This window comes from Acinonyx jubatus, chromosome F2 (genome assembly GCF_027475565.1).
Source record: "Acinonyx jubatus isolate Ajub_Pintada_27869175 chromosome F2, VMU_Ajub_asm_v1.0, whole genome shotgun sequence".
In the NCBI taxonomy this organism is placed as follows: Eukaryota; Metazoa; Chordata; class Mammalia; order Carnivora; family Felidae; genus Acinonyx; species Acinonyx jubatus.
In genome coordinates, this window is record NC_069394.1 from 48,494,471 (window position 1) to 48,510,337 (window position 15,867).

The window sequence follows — 15,867 nt, forward strand, 5'->3', positions numbered from 1 at the left end:
TGCTCACTTCAGTGGAGAAGTTAAGATGACAGAGCAGTAGGAGGACCTTATGCCTGCCTCATCCCTCAAACACAGCTACTTAATTATCAAATCATTCTGAACACCGAGGAAATTGATCTGAGGACTGAGAACAAACTGCACAACTAGAGAGAGAAAAGAGGCCACATCGTGGAAGGTAGGAGGTGCAGTGATGTTATTTGGAAGAGAAAACAATTGCAGATGTGCAGAGGGAAAACAGCCCTGATCACAGAGAGAGGAGAGAGAGAGAGAGAGAGAGAGGAAGAGAAAGCAGCACACAGGGGATTGCACAGAAAAAAAAAAAAACTTCCCCAAAACCACTGACTAGGCTGATTATCACAAGTTTTTATAAGCAGTAGACCTGAAAGTCTAAAGTTTTAGAAATCTGCACCATTGCTAGGGTCAAGCCTGGCAGGTGTAGTGGTGCTCCTGTGGACAAGGAGAGAAGAGTCCTGGGAGTGGACAGCGTGCTCTGAGGATCCCCTGGGTCACACTGGAATAGACAGTTCCCCTCCCTGGAATGCATTTGGGACAGGCGGTACTGCCTCTCAGGGGACAAAAGAGCTGGTGGGTGCCACTGAGTTACTCCATCCATTAGCATACAAGCAGAGACTCCTCTGTTGACAGCTAACCCGGATGCCAGTTTTATACTTTACCATAAAATCCAAACCCCTGCACAGTCATGCGACTGCTTTTCTGGGACAAACTGCACCAGCCAAAGCATGGTGAGACCATCCCCCAAGGGATCAGTGCAGGCCCATGCTGCACTGGGTCCCTAAAATGGTGTTTTGAAACTCAGCCACGCACCTGAGATAAAACACAGGAGCATTGCACTACCAGGCAGGCAGAAGGCACAGACACAGACAGGATGAAGACAGGGATCAGACAAGCCTCAGACTCAAGAAGGGAGATTGTTCACTCTTCTGTGAGGGTTGTCTGAGGAGCAATGGGCACAAACTCTGCTCTCTGGGGAAAAGAGTGGGCTGATGCCATTTTTCACACCTCCTATCATCACAGAGCACACAACAGAGGCTTGAGCCTCTTACACCAAGCCCTGTCCCCCTGTGCTCTGCAACTCCTTTATTTTTAATTTTATTTACTTATTTTTATAGAGAGACAGAGAGAGCAAGCGAGGGAGGGACAAAGAGAGGAAAAGAGAGAATCTCAGCAGTCTCTCCACTGTCAATGAGAAGCTGGACTCAGGGCTTGAACTCATCAACCATGAAATCATGACCTGAGCCAAATGCAGGTGGCTTTTTTAATCAGTCAAGGAAGGAACAACAGCAAAGAAAACACAACCTCCATCCCCCATTATCCTCCTCCATGCATGCACTAGCTCTATTGATCATACAGTGCTGCACAGCTTCAGCTCTAGTGGAAATAGGACCAGAAAAAGGCTTTTCTAATACACAAAACATGGAGATGTAGACAAAATGCCAAGATGGAGGAATTCATCCTGAAAGAAGGAACAAAAAGAGTCAAAGCCAGGGAGCTAATCAAAATAGACATAATAAGTAATATGCCTGAACAAGAATTTAAACAACAATCATAAGGATACTAGCTGGGCTTGAGAAAAGGATAGAATAAATCAGAGAGACCCTTACTGCAGAGATAAAAGACCTAAAAACTAATCAGGTCAAAAGGAAAAATGTTATAACCAAGATGCAAAACTGACTGGAGGTAATGACAAGGATGGAAGAAGTAGAGGAATGAATAAATGATTTCTGTAAAATTATGGAAAATAATGTACCTGAAAAGAAGAGGGAAAGAAAAATATTAGATCATAAATGTAGTCTTAGAGAACTCAGCAACTTCATTAAGCATAGTAACATTCTCACCATAGGAGTCCCAGAAAAAGAAGAGAGGGAAGGGGGGCAGAAAGGTTTATTTGAGCAAATTATAGCTGAAAAATTCCCTAATATGGGGAAAGAAATAGACATTCAAATCCAGGAGGCCCAGAGAACTCCCATAAAAATCAACAAAAGCTGACCAACACCAAGATATATCATAGTAAAATTTGCAAAATACAGAGATAAGGAAAGAATCCTGAGAGCAATAAGGGAATAGAAATTCCAAACCTACGAGGGAAGACAGATCAGGTCCACACTAGATCTCTTCACAGAAACCTGGCAAACCAGAAGAGAGCAACATGATATATTCAACATGCTGAATGGGAAAAATATGCAGCCAAGAATACTTTATCCAGCAAGGCTGTCATTCAGAATAGAAGGAGAGATAAAGAGTTTCCTAGACAAAAACTAAAGGAGTTCATGACCACTAAACCAGCCCTGCAAGAAATATTAAAGGGGACTCTTTGAATGGGAAAGAACAAAAGCTACAAAGACTAGAAAGGAACATAGAAAATCTCCAGAAATAATGACTTTACAGGTTACATTCATATTTATCAATAATTATATGGAGTGAATTAGACATCAAGACAAAGATTGTAACAAGAGATGAAGAATGGCACTATACCATAATAAAGGGGACAATCCAACAAGACAGAACAATTGTAAATATTTATGCCCCCTACTGGAAAGAACCAAAATCAATCAATCAATAAATAACAAACATAAAGAAACTTAACTGAAAATAATACAATAATAGTGGGGGACTTTAACACCCGCCCTTTCAGCAACAGACAGATCATCTAAGCAGAAAATCAACAAGGAACAATGGATTTGAATGACACACTGGACCAGATGGATTTAGCAGATATATTCAGAATACTAAAATAGCAGAATACACATTCTTCTTGTGTGCACACGGAACATTCTCCAGAATAGATCACATACTGGATCACAAATCAGGCTTCAGCAAGTACAAAAATATCAGGATCATACCATCCATATTTTCAGACCACAACACTGAAACTAGAAGGCAATCACAAGAAAAATTTGGAAAGACCACAAATACATGGAGGTTAAAGAACATCCTACTAAAGAATGAATGGGTTAACCGGGAAACTAAAGAAGAAATAAAAAATACATGGAAGCAACTGAAAATGAAACCATGACAATCTAAAACCTTCAGGATGGAGCAAAGGCACAGCTAAGAGAGAAGTATATTGCAATATAGGCCTACCTCAAAAGCAAGAAATGTCTCAAATACACAACCTAACCTTACACCTAAAGGAGACAGAAAAGGAACACCAAATAAAGCCTAACGCCAGCAGAAGGGAAATAATAAAGGTTAGAGCAGAAATAAATGATATAGAAACAAACCGGCAAACAAAAAAACAGTGGAACAGATCAATGAAATTAAGAGCTGGTTCTTTGAAAGAATTATTAAAATTGATAAACCCCTAGCCAGACTTATCAAAAAGAAAAAAGACCAAAATAAATAAAATCACAAATGAAAAAGGAGAGATCACAACCCACACCACAGAAATACAAACAGTTACAAGAGATTATCATGAAAAATCATATGCCAATAATTTGGGTAATCTGGAATAAATTGATAAATTCCTAGAAACATACAAATTACCAAAACTGAAACAGGGAGAAATAGAAAATGTGAACAGACCAACAACCAGCAAAGAAAATGTACTCAAAAATCAGTACTCAAAAATCTCCCAACAAACAAAAATCCAAAGCCAGATGGCTTCCCAAGGGAATTCTACCAAACATTTAAAGATTTAATACCTATTATTCTCAAACTTCTCAAATTTAATACCTATTCTTCTCAAGAAAATGGAAATGAATAAAAACTCCCAAACTCATTCTACAAAGCCAACATTACCTTCATTCCAAAACCAAAGTCCCCACTAAAAAGGAGAATTTCCTTTCTCCTTTTGCATCCATGATGATAAATCAATAAATTTTATTGATCCATGATGATGCAAAAATTGTCAACAAGATACTAGCAAATTGAATCCAACAGTACATTAGAGGAATTAACTATTCACCACAACCAAGTGGGATTTGCTCCTGGGCTGCAGGTGTGGTTGAACGTTGCAAATAGATCAATGTGATATACTACACTAATAATAATTTTTTTAAAAAAGGATAAGAACCATATGATTCTCTCAATAGATACAGAAAAAGCATTTGACAAAATACAGCATCCATTCTTGATAGAAACCCTCCACCAAATAGGGTTACAGGGAACATACCTCAAGATCATAAAGGTTATATATGAAAGACCTATAGCTAATATCATCCTCAATGGAAAAACTGAGAGCTTTTCCTCTACTGTCAGGAACAAGACAAGGATGTCCACTCTTACCACTGTTGTTAAACATAGTACTGGAAGTCCTAGCTTCAGCAATCAGATAACAAATGGAAATAAGATGCGTCCACATCAGCAAGGAAGAAATCACACTTTCACTATTCACAAATGATATGATACTCCATGTGGAAAACCCAAAAAGACTCCACCAAAAAATTTCTAGAACCAATACACGAATTCAGAAAAGTCTCAGGATACAAAACCAATATACAGAAATCTGTTGCTTTTCTATACACCAATAATGAAGAAGCAGAAAGAGAAATCAAGCCATCAACCCCATTTACAACTACACAAAAACCATAAGTTACCTAGGAATAAACCTCACCAAAGAGGTAAAAGATATGTACTCTGAAAATTAGAGAACACTTATAAAAGAAATTGAAGATGACACAAAGAAATGGAAAAACATTCCATGCTCATGGGTCAGAAGAACAAATGTTGTTAAAATATCAATACTACCCAAAGCAATCTACATATTTAATGCAATCCCTGTACAAATACCACCAGCATTTCTCACAGAGCTAGAACAAACAATCCTAAAATTTGTATGGAACCACAAAAGACCCTGAACAGCCAAAGCAATTTTGAAAAACAAAGCTGAAGGCATCACAAGTTCAGACTTCAGGCTATGTTACAAAACTGTAGTCATCAAGACAGTATGGTACTGGCACAAAAACAGACACATAAATCCATGGAACAGAATAGAAAACCCAGAAATGTACCCTCAACTACATGGTCAACTAGTATTTGACAAAACAGGAAAGAATATCCAATGAAAAAAAGACAGTCTCTTCAACAAATAGTGTTGGGAAAATTGGACAGCAATATACAGAAGACTGAAACTAGACCAATTTCTTACACCATACACAAAAATAAACTCAAAATGGATAAAAGACCTAAATGTGAGGCAGGAAACCATCAAAATCCTAAAGGACAACACAGGTAGCAACCTCTTTGTCATCAGCTATAGCAAATTCTTACTAGACACATGTATGGAGGCAAGAAAAGATAGCCAAAATGAACCATTGGGATTTCATCAAGATAAATAACAGCACAGTGAAGAAAACAATCCACAAAACTAAAAGGCAGCCTATAGAATGGGAGAAGATGTTTGCAAATGACATATCACATAAAGGGTTAGTATCCAAAATCTATAAAGAACTCATCAAACTCAACACCCAAAAAACAATCCAGTGAAGAAATGGGCAAAAGACATGAATAGACACTTCTCCAAAGAAGACATCCGGTGGCCAACCGACACATGAAAAAATGCTCAGCATCACTCATCATCAGGGAAATATAAATAAAAACCGCCATGAGATACCACCTCACACCTGTCAGAATGGCTAAAGTTAACAACTCAGGAAACAAAAGATGTTGGCAAGGATGTAGAGAAAGGGAGCCCTCTTCCACTGTTGGTGGGAAAGCCAACTGGTACAGCCACTGGGGAAAAACAGTATGGAGGTTCCTCAAAAAGTTTGAAATAGAACTACCCTAAAATCCAACAATTACACTATCAGGTATTTACCCAAAGGATAAAAAATACTGACTCAAAAAAGGCACATGCACCCCTGTGTTTATAGTAGCATTATCAACAATAGCCAGTGAGCCCACATATCCATCGACTAATGAATGGATAAAGATGTGGTGTATGTGTATGTGTGTGTGTGTGTGTGTGTGTGTGTGTGTATCTATGTGTGTGTGTGTGCAATCCCACACAAATTAGTCCAAGTTAAAAGTAGGCACCCTGGTGATATGAAATCATTTTTATTGAAATGGGAAATACAAATCACAGCTCAGTTTAAGGACCCCTTTAGGGCAGTGGTACATTTGGAATGACATGGCCTTAATGCACCAAAATGGCCTTTCAATTTGTTCCAGTAGCACCAGGGACTGGAAATTGAGATAACTCATAGAAACTTTAGTACCCATGCCCCTAAGCAGTGCAAATTTGCTTAACAAAGTGTGAAATGCAGAGTAGATACAGCTTTCTCATTTCTAATTCCTTCCTCACATACATTCATCACTCAATAATAAAAACAGATCAGTGAACACAAATGAGGGAAAGAAAGGAATAAATAGGGGAAATGGCAGAAACGAGAAGACAGAAATGAGACTACCTGCCACATCTCTTTGTTTTTGTTTTTAAGAGAGGAGGATTTAATCATAGTAGATATTGACAGAGATGAAAAGTTGTTGAATTCAGCTTTGTTTTTGCTTATCATTTTCACACATCATTGTAGGAAACAGGAAGGAAAAAAACTCATTCTATTGTCAGTTGCCTTAACAATTGAAGAAATGTCAGGGTTTGGGACTAAGTTTGTTGACCTGCCTAATCCTCAAGATGACTCCTAAACATATTGAGTGGGTAGCTTGAACTGTTTCAAAGATTATTTGGGAATTTTCCCAGAATTAATTGTAAGAATTAATTTGAGTGTCAGAATGTCTCTAATAGCCTTGGATATATTCTTCTACACAGGAACTCTGAAAATTTGAAGTGCTCTCTCACTAAGGGTTACCTTACTCTACATGAAGCTCTTGCATTTCTACACTTCCTCCAAATTAGCACATAAACCAACCACAAAAGCTTGGTTTGATCTTATTTTGCACCTGCTGTCAGACCTTGTTCTCTGAGGAAAGTCTACTTCATCTGAATGCTAATTAAACTTGCACGAAAAGCTTAAATTAGTCTAGAAATATGCAAGAAATCGTGGAAGTTTTGGTTCGTTGATTATGCCAGATCTCCTTGGAAAATTATTGAAATGATCATTAAAAAATAATTAAAAGTGCTGAGCTATATTTAAGTGCCCATTATGTACTTCTACCTCCAGTCAGTTGTAATAACTGCCTTTGAAAAATCATTCCAGTTCCTTGAGAATTACTTCATGCAAAGAATAAGGAATATGACCCCATCATAATCATTACTTCCTAGAGTATTTTGTGGAATAGTAATATGCAGACACTTTTCCTTTTTAAAAAATAATTCATAGCTATTTTATTGGTTTGTAAGAGATTGGTGTTGATACTGGATTTATCAATGATCTAACTGTATATATTCTACAGTCAGGTGACATAGGTGCTGCTAGTTCTAATGCTATTATTGGCCAGCCTTGTAAATTTGCTCAAGACACTTAACTTTTCAAGCCTCTACTATCAATTTGTAAATATCTTTAACCTCACTGAGATTTTTGCAAGAATTGAATGAGTTACTATTGATGAAAATGCTTTGGAATTACAAAGTAGTATGTTCTGATATAACAAATATAGGTATTAAAATAAGGAGCAATGTAAATATCAGATATTATGGTTTTTAAAAGTACTATGCAAATGCAACATGTTGTTATTAGCATTGATATTATGGAAATAACTGTAATAAGATCCATCTGTACTGTAATTTCTTCTTTTATCTATGTTTGAGAATAAATACATGCTTAATATTCCACACAATGCAAAATTTAAAAATATTTCTTGCATTGCTCAGTTAAGAGATCCATGTTCTAGGCTTCCTTTTGCTTCTAATTACTGTCATGGAACTTTGGCTAGTCAAGTGGGCCAATCTGTGCCTTTATTTTTCTTTCTGTATAGTGGAAGTAATAGTGCTTACTCTACCTTCCTCATAAAAATAATGGGGAGATAAAATGAGAATTTCAATGTCACAGATATTAACTGAAAGACAGAATCTGAAAACTTTAAATTCTACTTAATGATTATAATACAAAAACTCTTGGTATTAAAAGACTTCAAAACTCCCTAGAAAACGGTTAAACTATATTTCCCTCATTCATAAATGAGTGCTTATATCATAAGCCCTATGCTCAGCACTGGAACAAAGTAAACATTGTCTCAGCCATCACAGAGCATGAACTATAATCAACATTGTTTAATCCTGAGTTAATTTTAATGTATCCTAATCTTTTGAAAATATGGCAACAAGAATATTTAATGAATTCAAATAACCCAGTCCCTTCCTGAACCAAGTAAGTAAATTTGTTGTTTTCATGCTATTATTTTATAGCTCAGCATGATCAAGACCCAATTCACTAAGACTTATAGGTGCTATTATCCAAATAGTTTGCCTGGTAATAGGCAAACTGGCTTATTTAGAATAGAACAGCTTTTCTTGACCCAATTGCAATTTAGATCTCATGTAAAACATATTTATTCTTTTTGGAGTGAGAAGAGATGTTCCAAGGATCCCATAACCACCCATTAGTTTGGTGATTTGCATGATTCAACATAAAGTTATATTCATGGCTTAAGATTTATTACAGCAAAGAATACAGTGCAGGAACAGGAAGGGAAATTTATACATAGGCAAAGACCAGAAAAATCAGGTGCAGGTTTCCTAAGTCCTACTTCTGAAATGGTCATAAGAGTACTTTCTCCTCAGCTGTGGACCTAGAGAGACAAGAACAAAATGTCTCCACTGGAACACCCATCAGAGTCTTGGGGTCAGAAGTTCTTAAATGGGGCTGGTCACGTAGCTACATGACTAGCCATGGTTCAGACTCCAAACTAGATACCAAATATACATCATAAATCTTTGTGCTTACCTTAAACAGTGCTGAAATCCTGGTACATCCTGCCACACTGCCCCAGAAATAGAGAATAAAATTATTAACCAGTAACTATGTGAACATTGCAGGAGTTTAGTTCTCAGTGCTTTGAACAAGGGTCATTGCCCTGGCTCCAACAGTCCTCAGAGATAAGCAAGACTGAGTAAAACAACCTGTTGCATTAACACTTTCCTTTCAATATGAAACAAGAATAATACCTTAAAGTCTCCTGTGCTCCAATTACTAAACTCAGACATCAGTGCTATAGGCAGAAGAATAGAGTTGACTTTTGCATGGCTGTAGCCCATGCTCTTTTGATAGACCAAGCACCTTCTTCAAAGCATAGCAGTGGTCACCAAAGTCAGGATGATCATGCTTACAACCCGCTATTTCCTCTACCCATACCCATTCCTAAAACAATGTGCTGAGTGATACCTGCCCAGTGGTGACATACAGTGCTCACAGGTTGGGAACCAGAACTTTCCTAATAATTTCCTTTCATGTCTGTCGAACCAATGTCTATAACTACCTCAGGTCTTAAGACAATTACTTTTACATTGATATTTCTTGCTTTATTTATAATTATTCCTCTAGAAGAGTTTGTTTCTTAATTTGGGGCATACTTGTCAAGAATAAAATTACTACCATTTCCTGTTTATATTTGGCATGCAGGGAGAAATTGGCAAGGAAATGTATATCATCAAGCAAGGAGAAGTCCAAGTTCTTGGAGGCTCTGATGGTGCTCAAGTTCTGGTTACTCTGAAAGCTGGAGCAGTGTTTGGAGAAATCAGGTATTTTAAAGACAGATCATAAATATCGAAGTCTACCATCTGTCATAAAAGAAAAATCTTAGGTCATAAAATAACTAAGGTTCCTGCTCAAATTCGGCAAAGGTTTGATTGCCGTTCTGAGAGCATTGGTAAAATAAGGATTTTCACATTTCTATTTATCCCTTCTTCCCCTAAAGACCTAGCTCATTCAGCTCTTTAGTCCCAGGACCTAGGTCAGTGAGTGCCTGACCTAGAATAGATGCTCAGTATGTGTTGAATGAATATGTGAATAAATGAATTATGGAAGAAGAGGTTGGTAGAGTTAGTTGTCAAATTGTTGGAAAACTTAAATGTCAGGCTAAGATAGCAGTTTTGAGTAGGCCAAGGAAGTGAACAACAACCAGATTTTACCGATCTTTTAGGCAATGATAAGTAATTTGTATTTTATTCTGAATATAAATGGATACCAGTGGAGGATTTTAGGCAAAAGAATCATACAGTTTGAAATCTGATTTTAAATGACCATTCCAACAGCTATGTGGAGGAGTGACAGTAGAGGAGCAAGAATAAAATAGAGGAAACCAATTGAAAGTCAGTTATGGTGGTTCAAGTGAAAGATGATGGAGTCTTAAACTAGGATTCTGGCTCTTAAGGTGAAGAGAAGAGTGCACTGTCAGGCAGGTAATGATATATCAATTTCAGGCGTGAGAAAATGGCAGTTGCAAGGTGTCAATTATCTTGTCCAGGATAACATAGCTAAGAAGTGAAAGGGACAATATTCAAAACTGAGCTTTATGGCTTAGGGTCCAGTGATCGTCCCACCACACTACATAAGAAAGATGTTCATCCAAACTCTGATTTCATACCTACTAAGAAGTTACATATTCAGGGTTCCAGACATGTGGATAATTTCAGATGACTTCATGTTATGTGGGGTTACCTTGGAATGTTGAAGTATGTTATTTCTCTGTTGATAATGTGGCTTCTCTTTTTTTATTTTTTCTCCTTGCTTAAAACAGAGTGAACACTTCTGTGAGGGTCCTGTTTTAGGGCAGTGATGAACATACTTCTCAGAATATCCAGGATTTGAGTTCTTTGCATGTTTCCTATTTCTTCCTTACTGTGAATCCTTTGAAAAGTGATTTAATATTCTAGTGACTTAATAACCACTGTAATCTTCAGGGTCATAAAACATGCAGCAGTCTAATCTGAAACACTGCAGAAATTAATTAGCTGACCCCTCCCAAAGGTTGAGTACTCCCTAAAGAATAAAATCTTATAAATAAAAGTATGTTAATTGCTGATATTATCATCACAGGAGGAAATACTCTAGGAATAGAATCCAGGTGCTGCTGAGCTACAATTGAAAAGAATCTTAGATTCTTGACAGGAGCTTCTCAAATACAGCTCCTATTACCCATTTGGTTTCTAAGGCCAACTTGAAACCAGTAGAACAGACAAGCTCTAAACTTGTTCAATAGTCTGGTTGATTCAAGCAAAAGGGAGCTTTTTTGCCTTGATTCTCCTCTTGGCTATAGTTGAGGAGAAACAGGATGCATCTGGCTCTTTCCAGATACCCACAGGCTTCACAGGCCCACAGCTGTCATATGCCCCTGGAACTCTAGTTATTTATTCCAGTGATGGAGGCATGCCTGCCAAACATCTATATACTGGAAAGATCTGGTAATCGTGTTTACTACTCAAAAATGCTGTGACCTTTGTTAAAATGAGCTACATCCAACACTATCATGTAGCTATTTAAAGATGGTTCTTTTTTCTGCGGAAAAAAATAAGAAAGAAAAGAATTGAGGGCTTTCAAGGACATTATATATTAATCTAAAAGAGGAAATCCCTGACTAAAATATAGATTTACAGCCTCTCATGGAGAAAATGCAGACCACACTTCCAATTAATATCTGAAGAGTGAAGACACCCCAATTTTAATAGAGAGACGTAGGGTCTGCCAATGGATGGTCTTGTATTAGTTCTGACTCCATTGTTTTCCTTACATATACACTAAGTGCCAAGTCTTATTCACCAAATGTATTTAACCACTTCCTATCCTCCCTCTATATCTCACCATTCTTGAAACACATCTGGACTTTTACCATTGGTATTGCTATTGTGATTTCAGTAGAATTCCCTACTGGTTTCATATCTCTTTGTAATGTCCACCTTCTGAAAAATACCCATTAACTCTTCAAGACTCAATTCGTGCCCCTTCCCCATGTGCATGTGCTCTCTCTCTCTGTCTCTCTCTCTCTCTCTCTGTCTATCTCTCTCTCTCAAAATAAACAAACTTAAAAAAAAATACAGGGGCTCTTGGCTGGCTCAGTTGGTTAAAGTATCCGACTTGGGCTCAGGTCATGATATCTCAGTTCATGAGTTCAAGCCTCACATCAGGCTCTGTGCTGACAGCTCAGAGTCTGGAGCCTTCTTTGGATTCTGTCTCCCTCTCTCTCTGCCCCTCCCCTGCTCACACTCTGTCTCTCCTCTCTCTTTCAAAAATAAATAAACATTAAAAAAACTTTTTTATTTCAATAAGCCAATGACATCACCAACATGGCAACATAAGTTCTTCCTGATTTGCTTCCCCTCACAAGAACAACTAACAACTATTTAAAAACAAAACATCACTGGGGCGCCTGGGTGGCTCAGTCAGTTGAGCGACCAACTTCGGCTCAGGTCATGATCTTGCAGTTTGTGAGTTCAAGCCCCACGTTGGGCTCTGTGCTGACGGCTCAGAGCCTGGAGCCTGCCTTGGATTCTGTGTCTCCCTCTCTCTGCCCTTCCCCACTCATGGTCTGTCTCTGTCTCTCAAAAATGAATAAATATTTTTTTTAATTTAATAAATAAAAAAAATCACTGAGAGAATCCTAGAACACAAGGGTAAGTCTGCAACACAGAGACCAAGAGCCTGAATTAGAAAGGTAAGAGAAATGACTACACAGTGACCACATTGCCCCTACCTGAGGCTAGCATAGCACCAAGCAAAGTGGTCTCCCCTGAGCCTCCAGTTCCTCCATTGTGAAAAGAGAACCCAAGGAGGACAACCATCCCCAGCCCCCAAGCATTGTGGGAGCCCATACTCTGATCTTTCAACATGGGGATTGCAGGAGAATCCGTGAGAATCTGTGGGTCTCAACCACTAGGAATCTGACTGTGATGGAGAAGATGGGGGAAGTTTGCAATAGCCAGTAAGTGGATCTTGGCAGACTAAGTTCATACCTCCCGTGCTCAAGTAGTAATCCCAACCAGTGGGTTTACTCTTCTGCAGAAACAAATCAGGAATGCATTCTGACCAGGGAACTCAATGAAGTACAGATCTGTCTGATTCAGATCCCCAAACAAGGAAGTTGCAGACCCTAGAGCCCCATTTGCCTTTGCCCAGGCAAGGAGCTTATTCACAGTCCCACCCACTGTGGAAAGTCTTCTGGCCCCATCTGGCCAGAAGGGCTAGTGACAACTCCTGGAAGCAGTGTGGGCCAGTGGCAGGCAGAGTCGGGCAGGCAGAACTGAATGCCTGCAGAAAAGCCAGTACCAGGCGTGGAGCATTCTCATGATATGCACAGGCAGAAGGATTGATTCTTAGCCAAGGCTAAGGGTAGCCCCCCTCAAGTACAGAACCTGTTTGGGAAATTTTGAGTAGCTTAGAGCAGTCCCTTCTCCTCCCACTCAGGCAAGGGAGCTAAGACATAGCCCCAGCTGCTGTGGAGAGTGTCATCTGGCCCCATCTGACCATTAAGGGCTGGAGACAACTCCTGGAAACCATATTCAAGTCACTCAGTCAAGGAGAACAGGTATTGCTGACAGTTTACAAAGCAAAGCCAGTGGTCCTGTTTGATCAGGGAATTTGGGGTTCAGGTTGGCTTGAGTTAACAAACAATGAACCCTACCTGCTTCTAAAGCTGCTTTTCCTGCTGTACCCAGATTGGGAATCTAACTCACATCCCTGATATTGGTGACTACAGCCTTCAGCCTGTCCAATTAGGGAACCTAACCAGAGCACACAGGAAGCTCCATAGCCCATTCAACTGTCCTATGTACAGTAGCACATGAACAGAGAGTAGAGCCTACAACTTCCCCCATCTACAGAGAAAAACCAGAGGCTTCACCTAACCAAGGAATTCAGTACACACTCTGGTCTGATTCAGGTACACAAACAACGACTGGGTCCCATCCCACTGCCCTGCTACATCAGAGAAGCTAATTTATAGTCCCACCTACTACTGAATATAGTACCTACTCCAGACCATCTAGTAAGCCTGAACAGAGAATCCAGGCAATCATGGAACCCACCCTACAGCCTCACTTGGATAGGAGTCGTATCCAACTGTTCTCAGCCAATGGCAGAGTCCCTCATCTCTATCCTTACAGTTTGAACGGTTGCATCACACAAAAATTGACTGTAATAACATGACTCACTTGCCCAAGGATATAACCAGCAGACACCCAGAAACCCAAACTGAATTGGTTGGTGAAGAACTCTCTCCGCCAAACCAAACTGTGAAGTCTGAAAGTGGAGCCCAATTATTCAGATGTGCAGACAATAATATAAAAAATCAAGGATCAGGAAAAATAAGGTAAATATGACACCACCAAAGGAAACTAATAAAACTAACTGACCCTAAGGAAATAGAGATCCATGAGCTGTTCGACAAAGAATTCAGAATAATCCACCTAAGGAAGTTCAGTGAACTACAAGGAAACACAGGCAGACAGAAAACAATGCATAAACAAAATGAGAAGTTCAGTAAAGAAACAGAATGATCAAACAAAAAAGCAAACAAATATACAAGAGTTGAAAAATGAAACAATTGAACTGAAGAATTCAAAAATGGTTTCAAAACTAGATCCAACCACAACAGAAGAATTCACGATCTGTAGGATAGGACTTTGGAAATTACCAAGTCAGAGAAGCAAAAAGGAAAATGAAAAAATGAAAAAAGACCTACAGGAATTATGGAACGCAATGATGTTTTGATGCTTTAACCCTTTATCATTATATAATGACCTTCTTTGTCTCTTCTTACCATTTTTAGCTTAAAGTCTATTTTGTCTGATACAAATATAGCTACACTAACTCAAAAAGATATCTGCAACCCCATGTTCATAGCAGCATTATTTACCATACCCAAGACATGCAAATAACCTAAGTATCCATCAATGGATGAATCGATAAAGAAGTTTTGTTTGTATATATATGAATGTTATTCAGCCATAAGAAATTCTGCTCTTTGCAACAACAAGGTTGGACCCTGTGGGCATTATGCGAAGCCAAGTAGGTCAGACAAAAAGAAAAATAGTGTATGATCTCAGTAAGAGAAAGAAAGAAGGAAAGGAAGAAAATGTTCATAGAAAAGACTTGTGAAGGGTGCCTGAGTGGCTCAATTGCGCGTCCTACTTGGTCTCTGGTCATGATCACGTGGTTCATGAGTTCGAGCCCCGCATTGGGCTCTCTGCTATCAGCATGGAGCCTGCTTTGGATCCTCTGTCTCCCTCTCTCTGGCCCTCCCCAACACATCCTCTCTCTTTCTCTCTCTCTCTCAAAAATAAAACATTTAAAAAAAGAAAGAAAGAAAAGAAAAGACCTGTGATTACCAGAAGCAGAGGGGAGGGGGATTTGGAAAAAGGTGGTCAAAAGGTACAAACTTCCAGTTACAAATAGGTACTAGGGTTGTAATGTACAAAATGATGACTATAGTTGACACTGCTGTATGATAGATAGGAAAGTTGTTAAGAGAGTAAATCTTAAGAGTTCCCATCACAAGAAAAATTTTTCATTTTTTTTCTTTGTTTCTTTTTATTGAACCTATATGAGCAGATGAATGTTAGTTAAACCTAATGCAGTAATCATTTTATGATATATGTAAATCAAATCATCATGCTGTATGCCTTAAATTTATACAGTGATACATGTCAATTGTTTCTCAATTAAACTGGAATTTTAAAAACTATACAATAATTATTGATTTTCATTGATATCCTGAAATATTAAAAAATAATTTTAGGTGTATTCAGTAATTTTTAGTTAATTAATTATGATGTTTAAAAACAACAGAAAATTACACCCAGGACCCCCCTACAGCATAATGTGAAGTACCTGAAAGAAGGCCATGCATGACATGGTAAACAACAGTGGCAAACAAGAAACAAATTGCTTCCTTGAAGAGCTTTACAAACCAATGAGACAGGGCAATAAAAGATTCCAATACCAGGTGATAAAATGTATGGATTGCATCCAATGATGAAATATACACAGGACGTTATGGAGTACAAAGGCTTCACAAGGA

The 15,867-nt window shown here is 38.5% G+C and overlaps 1 protein-coding gene across 1 annotated transcript in view; it reads left to right on the top strand.

Annotated features, from left to right (window-relative positions):
• Positions 1-15,867, top strand: part of CNGB3 (cyclic nucleotide gated channel subunit beta 3) — a 147,489-nt gene that overhangs the window by 110,222 nt on the left and 21,400 nt on the right. The window contains exon 15 of the mRNA XM_027064275.2: positions 9,477-9,595. Within this exon, the coding sequence (XP_026920076.2) occupies positions 9,477-9,595 (119 nt within the window). The remainder of the gene's footprint in view (positions 1-9,476; positions 9,596-15,867) is intronic.